This window comes from Acipenser ruthenus, chromosome 6, assembly GCF_902713425.1.
Source record: "Acipenser ruthenus chromosome 6, fAciRut3.2 maternal haplotype, whole genome shotgun sequence".
Classification (NCBI taxonomy): Eukaryota; Metazoa; Chordata; class Actinopteri; order Acipenseriformes; family Acipenseridae; genus Acipenser; species Acipenser ruthenus.
In genome coordinates, this window is record NC_081194.1 from 55,966,509 (window position 1) to 55,982,008 (window position 15,500).

Genomic DNA, 15,500 nt, shown 5'->3' on the forward strand with positions numbered 1-15,500 from the left:
TAATGTGTGGATGTCAAACTTACCAAAGCTTTGTGTTTGAACATCTCTGGAATTTCTGTCGCTGTGATCGCTGACAGGGACAAAAAGACAATAAATTACCTGGGGTATCAACAATCAGGCTGACAACAAAAAAACAGCTGCAATGGGGTTAAACAGTAAGTTGTGGGATTCCAAAAGATATAGTGTTACACGCCCCCCAAGTGTTACACTTAAAACTAAAGTGTGTTTCAAAGCTCTTTTCAAAATGGCCGCTCTAGTGCACTGATAGTTTACGGATTATTACCCACATTGTCAAACAGGTGACACAGCAATAACAATCCATGATGTGGTACAGAACTGAAAAGCCAGAGCACTTGTTGTTATGTTTTTGTTTTTTTAAAAATCTCTCTTCCTGCAGTGATTTAGTGAACAGATCTCAAACCGCAGTGCACTAGAGCGGCCATTTTGAAAAGTGCTTTGAAACAGACTTTAAAGTTAAAAAAGTTGTCAGGGTGTTAACAATGAAAAGAGAAATTACAGGTACATTATTTAAACAGTTGTAGCAACACGTGAGGACGTGTAACGTTAGGCTGTACTCATGGGGTTCAACTGTGAAAGGCACTATATAAGTCTAAGATTGTTGTTGTGGTTGTCCCTTCCCATTTTGCCTCCCTATCTATCGCCAGAGCCAATGTGATGTTGTATCTTTACAAGGGGAGACATTTGGTGACCCTCGAACACTAATCTTCATACACTTTACAAATAAAACACCAGCAGCTTTACATCTTAACAGACCTTATAAAAATAAGAAATATATTTACTTTATTTACAAAAATGGTCTATGTTTAGTAGAACGTTTCCTTGATTTTATAATGGCTACACAGCAGCAATGAAGCGATCTCTCAGGGTTAATAATTAAATTATTGTCATCATTTTCGGATGAAATTGTGTTTAATCCTAATTCCTAGAAATCTGGTTTTATCAGGTTTAACTCTAAAATCAGAGCCCACAAGACTGGTCTTGTTAAGAAATATATTGACATACAAAAGAGCTACAGCATGATATAGTTTTCCTCTGTAATAAACGGTCAGCATTTGTGACCTTTTCGTATCGTCAATTATTTGTTCAAAGACACAAGGATGATCGAAAAGTGTCTATCATCAATTCAAAACACTGAGCTACTGGCAACACTACAGTACTGTTATAGCAAAGTATTTTAGCAAATAGTTACATCATCCATGTACAGGCATTTGCATTAAGAACATTTAAACACAAAGCAAGAATTTTTTATACATACTTGGGAATTGCAGGGAGAGAATGTCTAAGATCTTTGTCTGCAAAATAAAAGGAAAAAACAAAATTGCAATATGACTTCCCGTGTCAATTAAAACTGTAACCTGTTTGGTGTCTCTGCACGTGTAATTGCATCATCTTACGTTTCTTTAAGCTTGATAATAATATACTTTATAATGCATATTTTTTGTTGTCAGCCTTGGCAGGGCAATTTTATATCCATAGAGTTCACATAAACAGTTTCAAAAATTAAAAAAAAAAGAAATAAAAGAAATTGTGACTGAAGGGGTCAATTAAAAAACAACCAAAAAAATCATCAAAAAAAAAGTCATCAAAAGTTGCTTCACGTGAGAACAGACCACATAATGTTTAAAAAGAAACATTCAGGTAAAACAGAAATCTTTAAAATAAGGAGCACAGTTTTTTTTTTTTTGCACAGCAACACATGAAACAATGAGTTAACGTGTACTTATTTTAGTGAATACATTTGTAACTTCTTACCAATGAGAACGGGACCTTATTTTAAGCAGTCATTTTGTTACATTTCGACAGTATACACTAGTTATGTGCAGCCGCATACATTTGCTATTTAAAAGTCTGCCGCTGTGGTTTGAATGCGTAATAACCACCTTGTCCATCTATAAAAATAGAAAATACTGACCTAACCGAACAGGCTGTGCTTTAAAGAGACTTTGGCATTCTTGCTCAGTTTTATTGTGCGCCCTGCAATACGTGAAATACAGTTTATCTGTTATTCTCCTCCTCTGATGTGCAAGTTCCTAAACTGATCAGTATCTTCAACATACCTTTCTGAACAGACAGCTGGATGTCTTTGTAAACAGGTATCTGTAGGTTGTTTATCACTGCAAGGTTACCGTCTGTTTTTAAATATTATTATTTGTTTATTTAGCAGACGCCTTTATCCAAGGCGACTTACAGAGACTAGGGTGTGGAGCACAAGGAGGTTAAGTGACTTGTTCAGGGTCACACAATGAGTCAGTGGCTGAGGTGGGATTTGAACCAGGGACCTCCTGGCTACAAGCCCTTTTCTTTAACCACTGGACCACACAGCCTCCTTGAAATAAATCTTATTGAAATAAATGTCAATCTTAGCTTATGATGTTTTGTAATTCATTGAGTTCTGTAGCTCTTGATTTCATAAACTAATAAGTAACTAACAAGTATGTCAGTAATATACATACATTCAATATACAGCACACCCTCGCAATAACACACTTGTTGGGGTCCAAGCCTTTTGTTCGTTATATTGAGGGGTTCGTTATAGCGAAAGGACAATCAAAATGAACGATAAACTGTTGGAGTAAGTTAATGAGATGAGAGTGTGAATACAAGTAGAATTACATGTACCTGTTCGTTTCATGTATGTGGTATTCTGCCTTTACTTTATCCTATTCGTTAAATAATTAAAATGCAATATAAAAAGCAAAAATACCAAATTGAAGCTGAACTTTTATTCAAAATAAATCTGCCATGAATCGTTTCAATGTTTTTTTTAACAGTTTTCTTCAGTTTTGCTTTGCCTCATGGCTGCTGAACAAGCCAAAAAACAGAGTGCTTTTTGACAACCTATATTCACGACAGAGATATGCCTGCATTACTCCTTTTTTCAAACGATCAATATAGTTTCCAGCTTTGTTGTAACATAAGATGATTTTCGTTTCGGAGGTGTAGTTACACAGCGCACGCTTTTTATTAGACATCCTGTGCGTACAGACCGGGATGTTGACAGTTATTATTATTATTATTATTTATTTCTTAGCAGACGCCCTTATCCAGGGCGACTTACAATCGCAAGCAAATACAAATACATTCAAGTGTTACAATAGAAGTCATACAATAAGAGCAAGAGTGTGTGTTTATATTGTTTGTTTTTTTTATTTGGGGTACAAGGGCCAGGTTGGTTATAACCGAAGGTTCATTATAATGAAGGGCGTTATAGCAAGGGTGTACTGTAATGAAAAACGTTATTAACATTATGTACAAAATAGTATAAAATAAGAATTAGCAACGAGATGATTAATTGTGATTCTCCAGATATCTGCAAAATGTGAAACATACAAACAGATGGATGAACAGACAGAAGACACCCCAATATATCCCCAGTATCTGATATTCTTAATAACTCAAACTAAATAATGTTACGTTTCATGACAAGTGAATACGCGGTTCTCCAGATTTACAGAAAAATGTACATTTCTTCTATATCACCTCCACTACAGTATGTCCCCTTTGTTTCCTTCATCCCCAGTGTGGGACAATAACAGAAAGCAGCTACTTGTAGCTAACGATTTCAAATGGTAGACTGAGTATCTTTTTACTATGGGTCTGATGGAAGTACTTGGTTTCCTCTATCTCATGCTCTGTGTTGCATGTAATACAATACAGCCCCACAAAGTTTCCAATGGGCTCCAGTGGGGTCCTTTTACTTGTAACACAGGAAGTGAACTAGTGTTGAGGTAGGAACAATGGGCTTCACCAGTCTGGAAAACAAAATGATGAGCATGAAAGCAATGGAAGGCCTGTGACGTTGCTGTACTGCTAACGAGAGGCAAGAACACATTTTGAAATCCTTAACTACTGGTGTAATGTCTAATCCTATAACAACGTTCTTGTTTATAGATCTCAAATTATAACTTGTTTGACACAGAAATGTAACCAGTAACTAGAGGCATTGTATGTTTATAGTTACAATGTATACTACAGATGGCCTTTGGTTTTCTCTTCTGGCCTTGAGCAAGAGCAGTTTTCAGTCTTAATCTGAGAAATACTCTCTCTAGATTGCTGGTGACAGCCCCTGCTATCGTGTTTGCAATATTTTCATTTCTCTTTTACCGCAGTTTCCTGTTAGCAGATGTCTAGTCACTTTTGATGCTGCTATATTCAATGTGTTTGCGTGTGTTCACTAGAAACCTAAGCAGGGTGATCTGAAAACCCACAACAGTTTTTAAACATGATTCCAAGAAATGCAATGGTCAATATACCTGCTGAAACTGTATCTTCTAGGCTAATCTGTTTCTGACAAAGTTTTTAAAACATTTTTTATAGTACAATAAGTCAATTTGAATGAATTAGCTAACTCGTTTTAGAGTGACCAGCGTGGTTGACAGAGAGGGCGACTGTTTGTTTAAGACGACCAGTCACAGACACCACGAATGATTTCACAATGTCTCTGGCAGGCCCTGGAATGAAGGGACTGTACAGACTGGCTGCATTCCAGAAGGGTGAGCAGCTAATGATTTAATTGCCTGTTTACAACTGTGGTGATTAGAACTCCGATCAAAGCATGTGATTAAGTTCTCCTGTTACTGTTTGTTATCTCTGTCTTAGATACAGAATGTAAATAATCAAATGGGCTGCAGGTGATCTTTTCACACAAAATGCAACATACGTAGCCCATGATTTGAACTACCGGTATTCAACTATATTTTATTTTATTTATACTGTACAACAGTATACGATACTAAACTACAGTATTTTGACCACAACTGTAAATAATATTTTTAATTTCAATTAATGGTGTCCTGCTGCTTTTGCCGCTACAGTATACATCCTTGTACACTCAGTGATGGCTTTTCTAAATCAAGAGTCAGCCACAGCAGGATCACACTCACTCTCCATATACGGTAACGACATAATCCCGGAAGCTGCACACCACCCTCCCTTCACGGCGACCACCTTTGAAACAAATCTCTAGACATAGAAGTGTGTGGGGGAAATGTCAGTGGACTCCAGCAACTCTAAATCCTTGACAATATCATTGTGCTCTATCTATCTTGCCCGTCGCCATTTTTAGCCCAGACTTTCATGGTTGTGATGATCCATGACAAGGGCTATTTCATAGTCTATTTCAAGATATTTCACGATTAAACTTAATATTTATTAAGTATTATAACAGAAAAACATAGCATTGTCACATTCAAAATTGATAATTTTCTCTATACAACAAATTTTCCTAAATATTTACAGGTAAATACTTACCTGAAAAACAGCCCACCTTGTAAAGCCCATCTTTTAAAAACCATCAGTGAATTATCAAACAAATAAACAAAAAAATTAAATAAATAAATATAAAAATAACAACAGACACGTGAAATGTCCCCTTCTTGTACTAAGAACGATCTTTAGCAGAAATATTTCCGATCTTTAATACAGCTGGTGTCTTTTTCGTTGAAGCTCTATGCAGTTTGTTCAATCATTTACTGGAAATTACAGTAAACCAGCTGCCAGGTTCCTAGTTGCAGCACAATATGTAGCGCGTTTGCTACATTTATTTTTAAGTCATAAAAAAATGTATATTTACACTATTCTCTGAGAAATTAGAATTTTCACAGAGAACCACATATTACAGGGCAAAGGATACATTTCACAGAAATAGTGAAATCTGTGAGAACCGTGAGAAAAAAAAACAGTTTGGTGTTGGATTCAGAATGGCAGGCATTGTGTTCAGAAGTCTAGCACTGGTGGGAATCGCTGCTCCAAGAATTTCTTACCTTTATTCTGTCTGACAATCAGGGAGCTATCCTCTCCACTCTGTAACCGACAGTACCCGTCAATCAAGTCAACCATGTTCTCTGCTATTGCCAAGGAGGAGGTCTTAATGGACAAGGGCTGTAAAATAATAAGACAGAGGAACATGCAGAGCATACCCATAGTATTACACCTTGGTTTAGTTAATATAAGCAATACGTGTATATAGTATACCATGGTGGCTTGCTATTTCCCACAGCTTGACTACATGTTCAGTTTACAGTATCAATTGCCTGGTATTTTCCTCACTTTGTTTTAAATATAATACAAATGCGGTATCAATGTTATTTATTTCTTTGCTATGTTTTTTTTTTTAATTTCTTTGCTGGGTTTTATTTAAAAAACACAATACTTGTCAAATATTGCTTATAATTTTTAACACACACACAAAAAAGTACTGCAATGAATAGCACTAATAACCTACAAACAAAAGCCTAATACTGTTTTGGCAATAACTTATATATAAATTCATAAAACAGATGACCCAATCACTATGAAAACAGTTTTTTAAAAGATGTTCTATCTCTCGCACACACTTCTCTCTAACTCCCTTTCCAGCACACAAACACGCTCACACTTCTCAATGGGACCACCCTTTATTTACAACGAGTTCAGAAGAATGCGCTTGGGAGTTTATGACTGATGATCACTTCATTTACAGTAATACAAAACGAGGAATCACCAGTGAAATGTTAGACCGTTACCAGAGTTCATTTTACCAGCATCATGCTGTGAAGTTTTGAAGTTGAACCAAGTTAGTTTACCTGTCTGGCTCCAGCTATGTCCAGGTGAACCATGGTCTTCCCCTCCTCCAGTGTGGAACACTTGATGCTTTTAATCTGTTGGAACTCCGCTAAACAGGTGGGCTGGGAAATAAAGATAAAGGGGTTATTTCAGATTTTCTTGTTTCTGTGTCATAATTACTACATTTACCAATAAATACCTTAGTTCAAAGAAAATACTTTTTTACAAATTTTAGGGTTGAAAGTAATACATTAATGGTAACAGTATAAAAATAAAAATAAACTAACAATAGAGGTGCAATCAAAAACCGATTTCCTAATCGAAAATCAGCAACATGTCATATACATGTGCATATCATTATAAACTTTCTTATTAAAAAGCAAGAAGAAATCCAGTTCATTTCATTCATTCTTCTATTTCCCATCACAAAACAAAATATGCTTATTAGCAGCAAAGAGGCTAACATTGGGGTGCCATTGCACTAATACAAATATTTGGCCTACTTCTGAAGATGAAAAGGGGCCGATTCCATTCAGGTATACCAAGATAATTATTAAGTAAATAGTGTAGGTGGGATAAAACATGCAACAAATATCCCACCCCCACCAGCACCATAAACCAGTAGAGGTGGCTGAAAACATAGAGTCACTGGATGTCCTGTACTCACATTGGCCTCTTTGCTGGACCTCTGGCGAATCCCTTTGGAACCAATGACCAGGTCCACTGCAATACTCCATCCTTGCTATTAAAAATAGATGATGATCATGTGCCATTATATCCATATTTCTATAGGCTTTATGGTTGGACTACCTTTATTTTTATTTGACACATGCACCTCTGCAAATAACTATGCTAACCAAGGGTTTAAAATCTATTTCGTACCTCTCATGAGCACTATGACTGCCCTGCACCTCCCTCCCCCCCCCGCCCCCCCCCCCCCCCCCACCCACCCCCCCCCCTCCCCCCCGCCCCTAATCACTTTGTTGTTTTGTTATTCACTCCTTGTTATAGTTGCAATCAGGCGATATGACCTACAGCAAAGGTACCATGATGCAGCAGTTAATCTGAAGTGCAGAACCAGCACAATAAGGAGGGGGCAGTAATAATGTTAATAAAGCTAACAGGAAGTAACACAAACGTCCTGCCTAACTGACAGGACAGATATCCACCCCCTGAAGCTCTTGAGTATTCTGCACTCTTACAATGGGTCTTTCTATAGAGTTTCATAAGTATTCAGAAAATACAAGAGACTGTGTGTGTGAGAGACAGAGAGAGAGAGAGAGAGAGAGAGAGAGAGAGAGAGAGAGAGAGAGAGAGAGAGAGAGGGGGGGAGAGAGAGAGGGAGGGAGAGAGAGGGAGAGAGAGAGGCAGGGAGAGAGAGAGGGAGGGAGGGAGGGAGAGAGAGAGGGAGTTGAGGAAGTCGCGTGAGACTCACAGCCAGTTCACAGGGGTAGACCTCCTCATCGAAGTTTGAGAAGTTGCTGAAAGTATCGAAGAACTTCATGATGCACTGCTCCTCGTTGAGGGTGGAATACTGCAGGAAGGTCTGATGGATCATCTTGCGAAACTGCTTGGCCTACAAAACACAGAGAAACCACTGAGATCTGCAATACAGCGCTATGATCAGACTGAAACTTCACTGGATTATTAGATGCATCTCCCAGTTACATATCAATGAAAAAACTTTTTGAGCAGGACATTAAGCATATTTTAAGATTATTCCATATTGCTGCCAAGATTGTATTCCTAGTTGAAATTCATAAACTTGTATGCCACTCACTTACTTCTTATATTGTACTCCTGTCCCAGTGAAACAATTCCAGTAGAAATAATCTCTTCTGCATTACCATTCACTTCATAGCGCTCATGATTCCCCATATGAAAGAGTACACATTGGAGCCCTATTCACAAAACTTAAAGTACTGTTTTAGGACTGTCTATCACGTGTGCATGTTTTACACAAGGAAACCACCACTCTCTTAATCTTCAATCTCAGCACTGCAGCTGTGGAGACCCTAACAGTGATCATATTGTAGCTTCAGGTACCTTATAACCATCCTGCAACTGTTTAGGAAAGAAGAGATCAAGACCCACATCCTTCCTGAAATAAAAAAGATGGTATTTTTAGGCTAGAAAAAAATCTGACAGTTATTTGCAGAACAGGTTCAGTTGTACCATGTTTTGGTGAAAGATAAAGAGACGTTTTGCCAAATATATGGGGTGTGCAGCTATAATGTCAACCCCTCTGCAGCTGCGGCAACAGTGATGAAGTAAGTAGAAAATCTCTATACATAATCTCACTTTCAAATTGCTGCACACCCTTAGTGGTCATTTAACCTAATTTCATAAAGCATTTTCAGATGCATACAATAAGTGGTGGTTGACAATAAGTACTGGAAAGTAATGGTCTAAGCAGAAACAAGAATAGAGATTGATAGAGAAGCATAAACAGATAAGAAATGTAATAATATTATAGAAATGTACAAGATATAACATAGTACTTTAACTAAAATGTGTGTGGCGGGATTTCAAATACAGGGGTGGCCAATTTGTAAAAAAAAACAACTTGTTGTCTAAGGGACAAAATGCTAGAAAAAAGTGTTTGTCCTTCTTAAAAATCTACTTGTCCTTCTTAAAAATACTTGCCCCCTCCCTGTCACGCAAAACACACACAAAAAGTAGACTATAACTTGTGGGATTTTGGTTTAATTTAACAGTGAACACAATCAATCAATTAGTGATTAATAGGGGCAGGTCTAGCCTTGTAGCTTGAGGGGTTCACTAAATTCACAAAAGGTTCCCTGTGACCCCACCTCACCTCAACAAATTTATACCATACCTTAAGAAAATGTTTCTTTCAGTGCAGTTTGGAACACATTTGCTAGTACATTTTAAGTAACATACTAAGACTGCAACTATAATAAGCAATACTTGGGAGTTATTCAAATATAAAAATAGCTTCTGTCTGTTTTTTCCACTCTTTCTTTATAAGCTAAATTCAACTTCTGATGTACAGGTGTTTTAGTTTGTTGCATCACAGACACAAAATGCATGCCATATTTACAGTAGGCTCCATCAAATACTGCAGACATATATTTTTTTCTTTTGTTTATTTCTATGATATTTATAGTCCTATACTTATAATTATAAAACGGATTGTTAGAATGTTGCATGCTGATTGATTCATCATTGTTCCAAGCCGTTACAATAACAAGCACAATGTCACAATTAGGAACTACTTAGGAACAAAGGCAAATCACTGCATCTGTGCTTAACCATGGAAAATCTGTCAAAATGCCTGCTGTCATGGAAGATACTGAAGACATCAAGGTGTGTCTTGTCATATCTTCCAGTTTATAAAAATTTGCACTACGAACCAGTTTGCTATTTTAAACAAGATGCTGTTTTGGTATTTTATTTGTAGTACATACCAGTCATTTTGTGTAACTTCGGTCGGATCCAGTTGTCAGACATTCAGCTTTAATGAACTCCATTTAGTTGGTATCAGCGGTCGTTTTGTGAAACTGACTTAATTCATTTTTAACTGTGGATATTTTAATATTTTTCGACAGTACTTGCATTACTACACACAATGTCTTAACCACCCGACTCACGCCTTTCTTCACTCTCTTCTCCTTACTACCGCGCACTCATCTTTACAGGTACAAAAAAAAAACTCGAAATGAAATTAATACCACCCAAACTGGGCTGTTCAATTCTTAAATTACTGGCTTTTTTTGAAAAATATATATACACAGTTTGACTTAAATTAATTACTTAATAATTAATAATCTTCATCCCAACAAACCATCTTAAACTCTTGCGCTTAGAGCCAATGGGAGTGAATTACCTAGCAATAATGTCACGTAGAATATGCAGGAAGGAAGGCACAGATATACAACTAAGCAATATATATATATTTTTTTATAGTTATTTAAAGTCAGAAAAATGAATTGAAACACATACAGCAAGGTTTTTATAGTTATTTAAAGTCTTGTGGTTTCTAAACGGTTCCGCTGTTGTCAGGGGGAAATTAATCAATGGTCACTTGATGATTGTATCCGTGAACAGCTGTCTTTGTAAAGGTCTGCGTGTGTTTGTGAACTTGTGTACCAGTGTCTTACAAAAGAGAAAAAATACAATTTGTATCTGCCAGAAACCAACTCCGTGTTCCGTGTTGTACGAAGTGATCCTTGCATTGAGCACTGACAAACTTGATTTTACTTTCACAGAATACAGTACTTTTTTTTCATGCAATGCATTCCCTTGGCCTATCTGAGGTGAAATGTATTTTTGACACCGTTTAACCATCGCGAAATAGGCCTGTGTGTATGATCGTTTTGAATGCCATAGACATATGCATGCGTCATTAGCATTAAATATTGTACAGTATTTCATTGAGACTACTCATGACTTCAAGGTAATGTTGCATTTTACCCCCTGAAAATACATTTTACTCTCTGAGAGTTACAATTAGAGGGTAAGTTATTCCCAGGTCCAAAACCTTATCTGGAGCGCTGGGTAGACAAGCCAGAAACATCAAGTAGCAAAAGCACAGCACTTACTCCAATAGTTCAAAGTTGGATTTCTTCTCTAGAGCATTTTGACTCATGTCTTTGCAAAATCTCCTGTTAAGAGAAAAAAAAAAACAGTTCACATAGTGTAATGTTGGCGAGGGTTCCATCGTTCTGCTGACTGCACCTCTGAATGATGCTGAAACCATGAGTCTTACCTGATCTCCAGGCAGCCCAACTGCAAAGCCATCCCGTCACTCACTTTGCTAGCGCAGTACTGCATGTAGTCAGAGCGGACCTGAGCAGGGAGAAGAAAGCTCAGTTCATACCCCTGCACCCCATTTATTAATTTAGAGTTAAAAAAGAACACTATCCTAGATGTTCCAATTTCCTTTATTGTGTTATGAATTCCCCTTTTTTAAGTTATATCCCTAAAAAAGAGTTGTGTCATGCTTTTTCTATGGTTACACTATGAATTTATCATAGTTTGCTTTGTTTTTTAATATGCTTTACCACACCTGTCCTGTCTTTACAATGACTGCCTATGCTTTACAATGCTTTCACTGTGCTTTATTACATTTTGCTATGCCTTTACTATGGGAAACTTTTATAAGGTATATTCCCAGTATAAGGAAGGTTTGAAAACAGATGTCATTTAAAGGGAAAATGAAACTAAGAAACAGGTTCCGTCTCAGAAAGTGTGACAATATCATGAGATACTAGTTAAATCAGCCAGCTATGCCACCGTAATAAGCCCTCACAAAAACATAAAACTGTCTATAACACTACAGCTATGCTCAAAAGTTTTGCACACCCTACAGAATTAACAAATTTTGCTTCATAAAGTTGAATGAAACCTGTTAAATGATGTTACGTTAACATATTGAATTGCATACTGTATTGCTTTGTAGTTTGCCATATACTTAATGAAAAACTGACACAAATTGAAAAATCTGACATTTTTAAATTTAACATGAAATACTGTACTACTATTATGGCTTCTGGTAGACTTTTGCAATCACATTTTGTAGCTTCTCAATTATGTTACTATCATTTTTTTTTTTTTAAACAATGTCTCAATCCTAAAATTCTAGGTGATGCTAAACATTTGGCCATAGGTGTATAACAAAAACACCATGTGGGAAAAAAGTTTTTTTTTTTTTATTTTGTCTACATTTTTGTTTTGCTTTCAGGTGAGTCATAACCACCTGTAGCTGCAGTTATCCTGTGGCTGCATTAGTTCACAGAGAGACAAGTCAAAGAGGCCTGTGTGCCGGAGCAGAAACTACATTTTAGGGAATGCAAACAAACTCAAAGGATTGGTCTCCGGTCTCAGTAGAGCAGCATGTAAGGGTAAACTATTGAAGAATGCAGCAGTAGAATATATTTCATCTAACAAAAAAACACGATTAAGGGACACTGTCGCTTTAGGGTACTATACTACAGGTCTGAATGTAATCTTTCTGGTTAAAAGAAAAAAAAGTTCAGTCTCAATTTGACCAAAATTTTTGATCCTACCATGTTTGACTGACTCCATCGCTTTGGCAACCATCAGTGCTCATGCCAGTGCTGTGCACGACATACACCACATGAGTCTTGATTGGGTAAGACTGTTCAAGTTTGTCAACGGCGGAGAATTCTGGGGGCTGTGACTTCACCCTTCATCCGCCAGCCTGCTTATGAAAACACTGCTGCTACATGTGTTCATCTTGCCTGGATTGTGAGCCAGTTGGAATTGGGATCCACTGCATTATTGCACATCTCTTTCAGCCACATTGCTACAGAGTATTCATGAGTGAAAATTAAGAATTGATCTAGCCACCTTCCCTCACAGCCCCGATTTCCTTTTTTGGCTCGCAAACAAAGCAGAACTGTCAGCCTATAGTGACATGTTCATAATACTGGCTCACCAAGGCATACAGGACTGTGGCAGGGCAGGGCCCTGCCTGTAAATAATATTGTTTTGTGGTGATTTGGTGGTGGTTGGCAGGGATGGGGTTAATTGCCTATGCCTGCCAAAATACATGTGAGAATGTGGCTGGAGCTAATTGAATAATTGATAATTAGGCTCCAGTCACATGATATAAAAAAGGGGGGAAAAGCCTTTGTTTGGTGGAGGGAGTTTTGGGTTACTGGGTTACTGGGTTACTGGGTTACTGGGTTACTGGGTTACTGGGTTACTGGGTTACTGGGTTACTGGGTTACTTTTGCTTGACAAAGTTCAGTGAAGGCTCTGCCCAGCCTAAACAGTTTTGTTTTTGTTTAAGCTTTTGTTTTGGCCCTTGTGCCGGTTATTTTGTTCTTGTTTATTGTGCAAGATTTGTTTTTGTTTGACCTTTTATTTTTGCTCTGTGAGCAGTAGTGTTTTGTTTTGTATTTTTATTTTATAATTGTTTATTAAACCGCGCAGCCGCGCTTCAACCGCAGTTTCCCTGTCTCTGAGTCTCTTTGCCTGCCGATAGCATCTGGGCCCGCAATGCTACCCTGTCACAAGGACATACAGCTATCACATTAAAGGGATATTTTATACCATCTACATTTTCTTAATATTTCATTTCTCACCTCTTTAATATCCCATTTTGTGTGTTCTCTAGCATTCTCTTTTGCTGTTTCTGCTTATGAACTAATATCCATTCACTGGAAAAAGTTACATTTCTGAAATGAGGTGGTTTTAGAAATGATCACTGCAACTGCAACGGAAAATCCATACATACTCACAGTTAAAGTGAGCAGAGGGTACAGAAATTACAGCTTCACACCCTTGTGGTTATAAAAAAAAAAAAAAAAAACTCTTTATCATTAGGCTGGTGGCTCTTTCAAGACCAAGAGTTAACACAAGTACAGTGAATAGTACTACATTCAGGTTACGTTATTTTCTTTTTTAATAAGCCTTTCCCAAGTGATTCTTTTTGTACATACTGTAGCAATCTCGGTTAACGCAGACAGGTGCATCAAGCAGGGCGAGGCAAGCCACACAAAGGCGGAGGGCGGGCGCGAACCCAGGACCTCTCGCACTAAAGCATAGCGCCGATACCGCTGTACAAAAGAGCCGGCTCCTTTGCAAGGAGCGTATATTGGGCTTATATCACCTTGTGTGATTACATCACCTACCAGCCCTGCTGCTGCCTTTCCCCGTGCACGTTACAATATTTATAAATATGGGGGTAAAATGTCTAATTTGAATGTCACAGCTGCAACCCACTCACAAATGTAATCTTTAAGCCAAACACCTCTTTTGACTCACCAAAACTAAATAACAAAAGTGATATACATTTTTGGCAGCTACATATATAATACAGGCTAGCTGTTTAAGAAGTTACTTTACCAAGCTGAAACCTATTGTGTAGATTTGAGAAAACTTGTAACATATTGCTCCATGACCCTCGGGAACCTCAACATTGACTAACCTGCAGATAGAAGTAGATTAAGGTGGTTTTGTCCGTCTTGAATTTCTCAGCGTAGTTATCTGGGATGTATCGGATTCTCAAGTCGTACCTGGAACAAAATAGTCCAGAGTGTAGTCCCCATGGTGCGGAAAAAAATACAGTTCCCATAATCCTCATGGGAAGCATGGTTACTTCCAACTGCAGTTCAGCAAGATATGTATTTATTTATTTATTTATTTATTTATGTATTTATTGCATTTATATAGCACTTTTTATACAAAAGCATCACAAAGCACTGTACAGTACACAGCAGAAAAAAGACCAAACCACAATACATTTATATAGCATGTCACCCATACAACTGCCACGGTCAGACGATTTAAATAACAGCATACACACACGATAATACAAAAGCAGCAGTTTTAAAGTTACATTAAAGCCCACTAAGATAAGAAAGCCATTTTATAAAAGTGTGTTTTTAGTCTTGACTTGAAAACTGTAACAGTCCCAGCTTCCCTGACAAACGAAGGCAGAGCATTCCATAATTTAGGAGCTCTACAAGAAAAAGCCCTACCTCCCGTGCTGCTTTTGTTGACCCTAGGAATAACCAGCAGCCCCGCATCCTGTGATGTCAGAGTGCAGTTTGGAAGATACAGGGTCAGTAACTCCTGCAAATAACTAGGTGCTAATCCATTCAGGGCCTCGTAAGTTAAAAGCAAAATCTTAAAATCAATTCTATACTGCACAGGGAACCCAAACAAAAATATGTATACAAACTAAACAAGGCTGAATAGCTTATTGTAAAACATGTCCATGCAAGGTTTCATCAAAGTTGGGCAAGGTATAACATGATAAGCCAAAACTCATGTATAACTAGGTTGTGACATCCCATGGAATGACCAGTGAAACGTGGTCACTATGTTTGGAACAGAAACAGGAGAATACTACTGGGTCAATAAAATCCTGATGCACGTATTGACTGACCAGCTGGGCCAAAATGTGTAGATAATGTATACCTGTAAACATGTTTGTTCAT

At 37.6% G+C, this 15,500-nt stretch overlaps 1 protein-coding gene across 2 annotated transcripts in view; it reads right to left on the reverse strand.

The window, feature by feature from the left end:
- Positions 1 to 15,500, reverse strand: part of LOC117411343 (protein-tyrosine kinase 2-beta-like) — a 67,581-nt gene that overhangs the window by 22,594 nt on the left and 29,487 nt on the right. For both annotated transcript variants that reach the window (XM_034018710.3, XM_034018709.3), the window contains exons 4-13: positions 14,486 to 14,573; positions 11,297 to 11,376; positions 11,130 to 11,192; positions 8,611 to 8,665; positions 8,000 to 8,140; positions 7,232 to 7,306; positions 6,585 to 6,686; positions 5,784 to 5,901; positions 1,277 to 1,313; positions 24 to 70 (exon numbers count right to left, since the gene is read on the reverse strand). In XM_034018710.3, the coding sequence (XP_033874601.1) occupies positions 24 to 70; positions 1,277 to 1,313; positions 5,784 to 5,901; positions 6,585 to 6,686; positions 7,232 to 7,306; positions 8,000 to 8,140; positions 8,611 to 8,665; positions 11,130 to 11,192; positions 11,297 to 11,376; positions 14,486 to 14,573 (806 nt within the window). The remainder of the gene's footprint in view (positions 1 to 23; positions 71 to 1,276; positions 1,314 to 5,783; positions 5,902 to 6,584; positions 6,687 to 7,231; positions 7,307 to 7,999; positions 8,141 to 8,610; positions 8,666 to 11,129; positions 11,193 to 11,296; positions 11,377 to 14,485; positions 14,574 to 15,500) is intronic.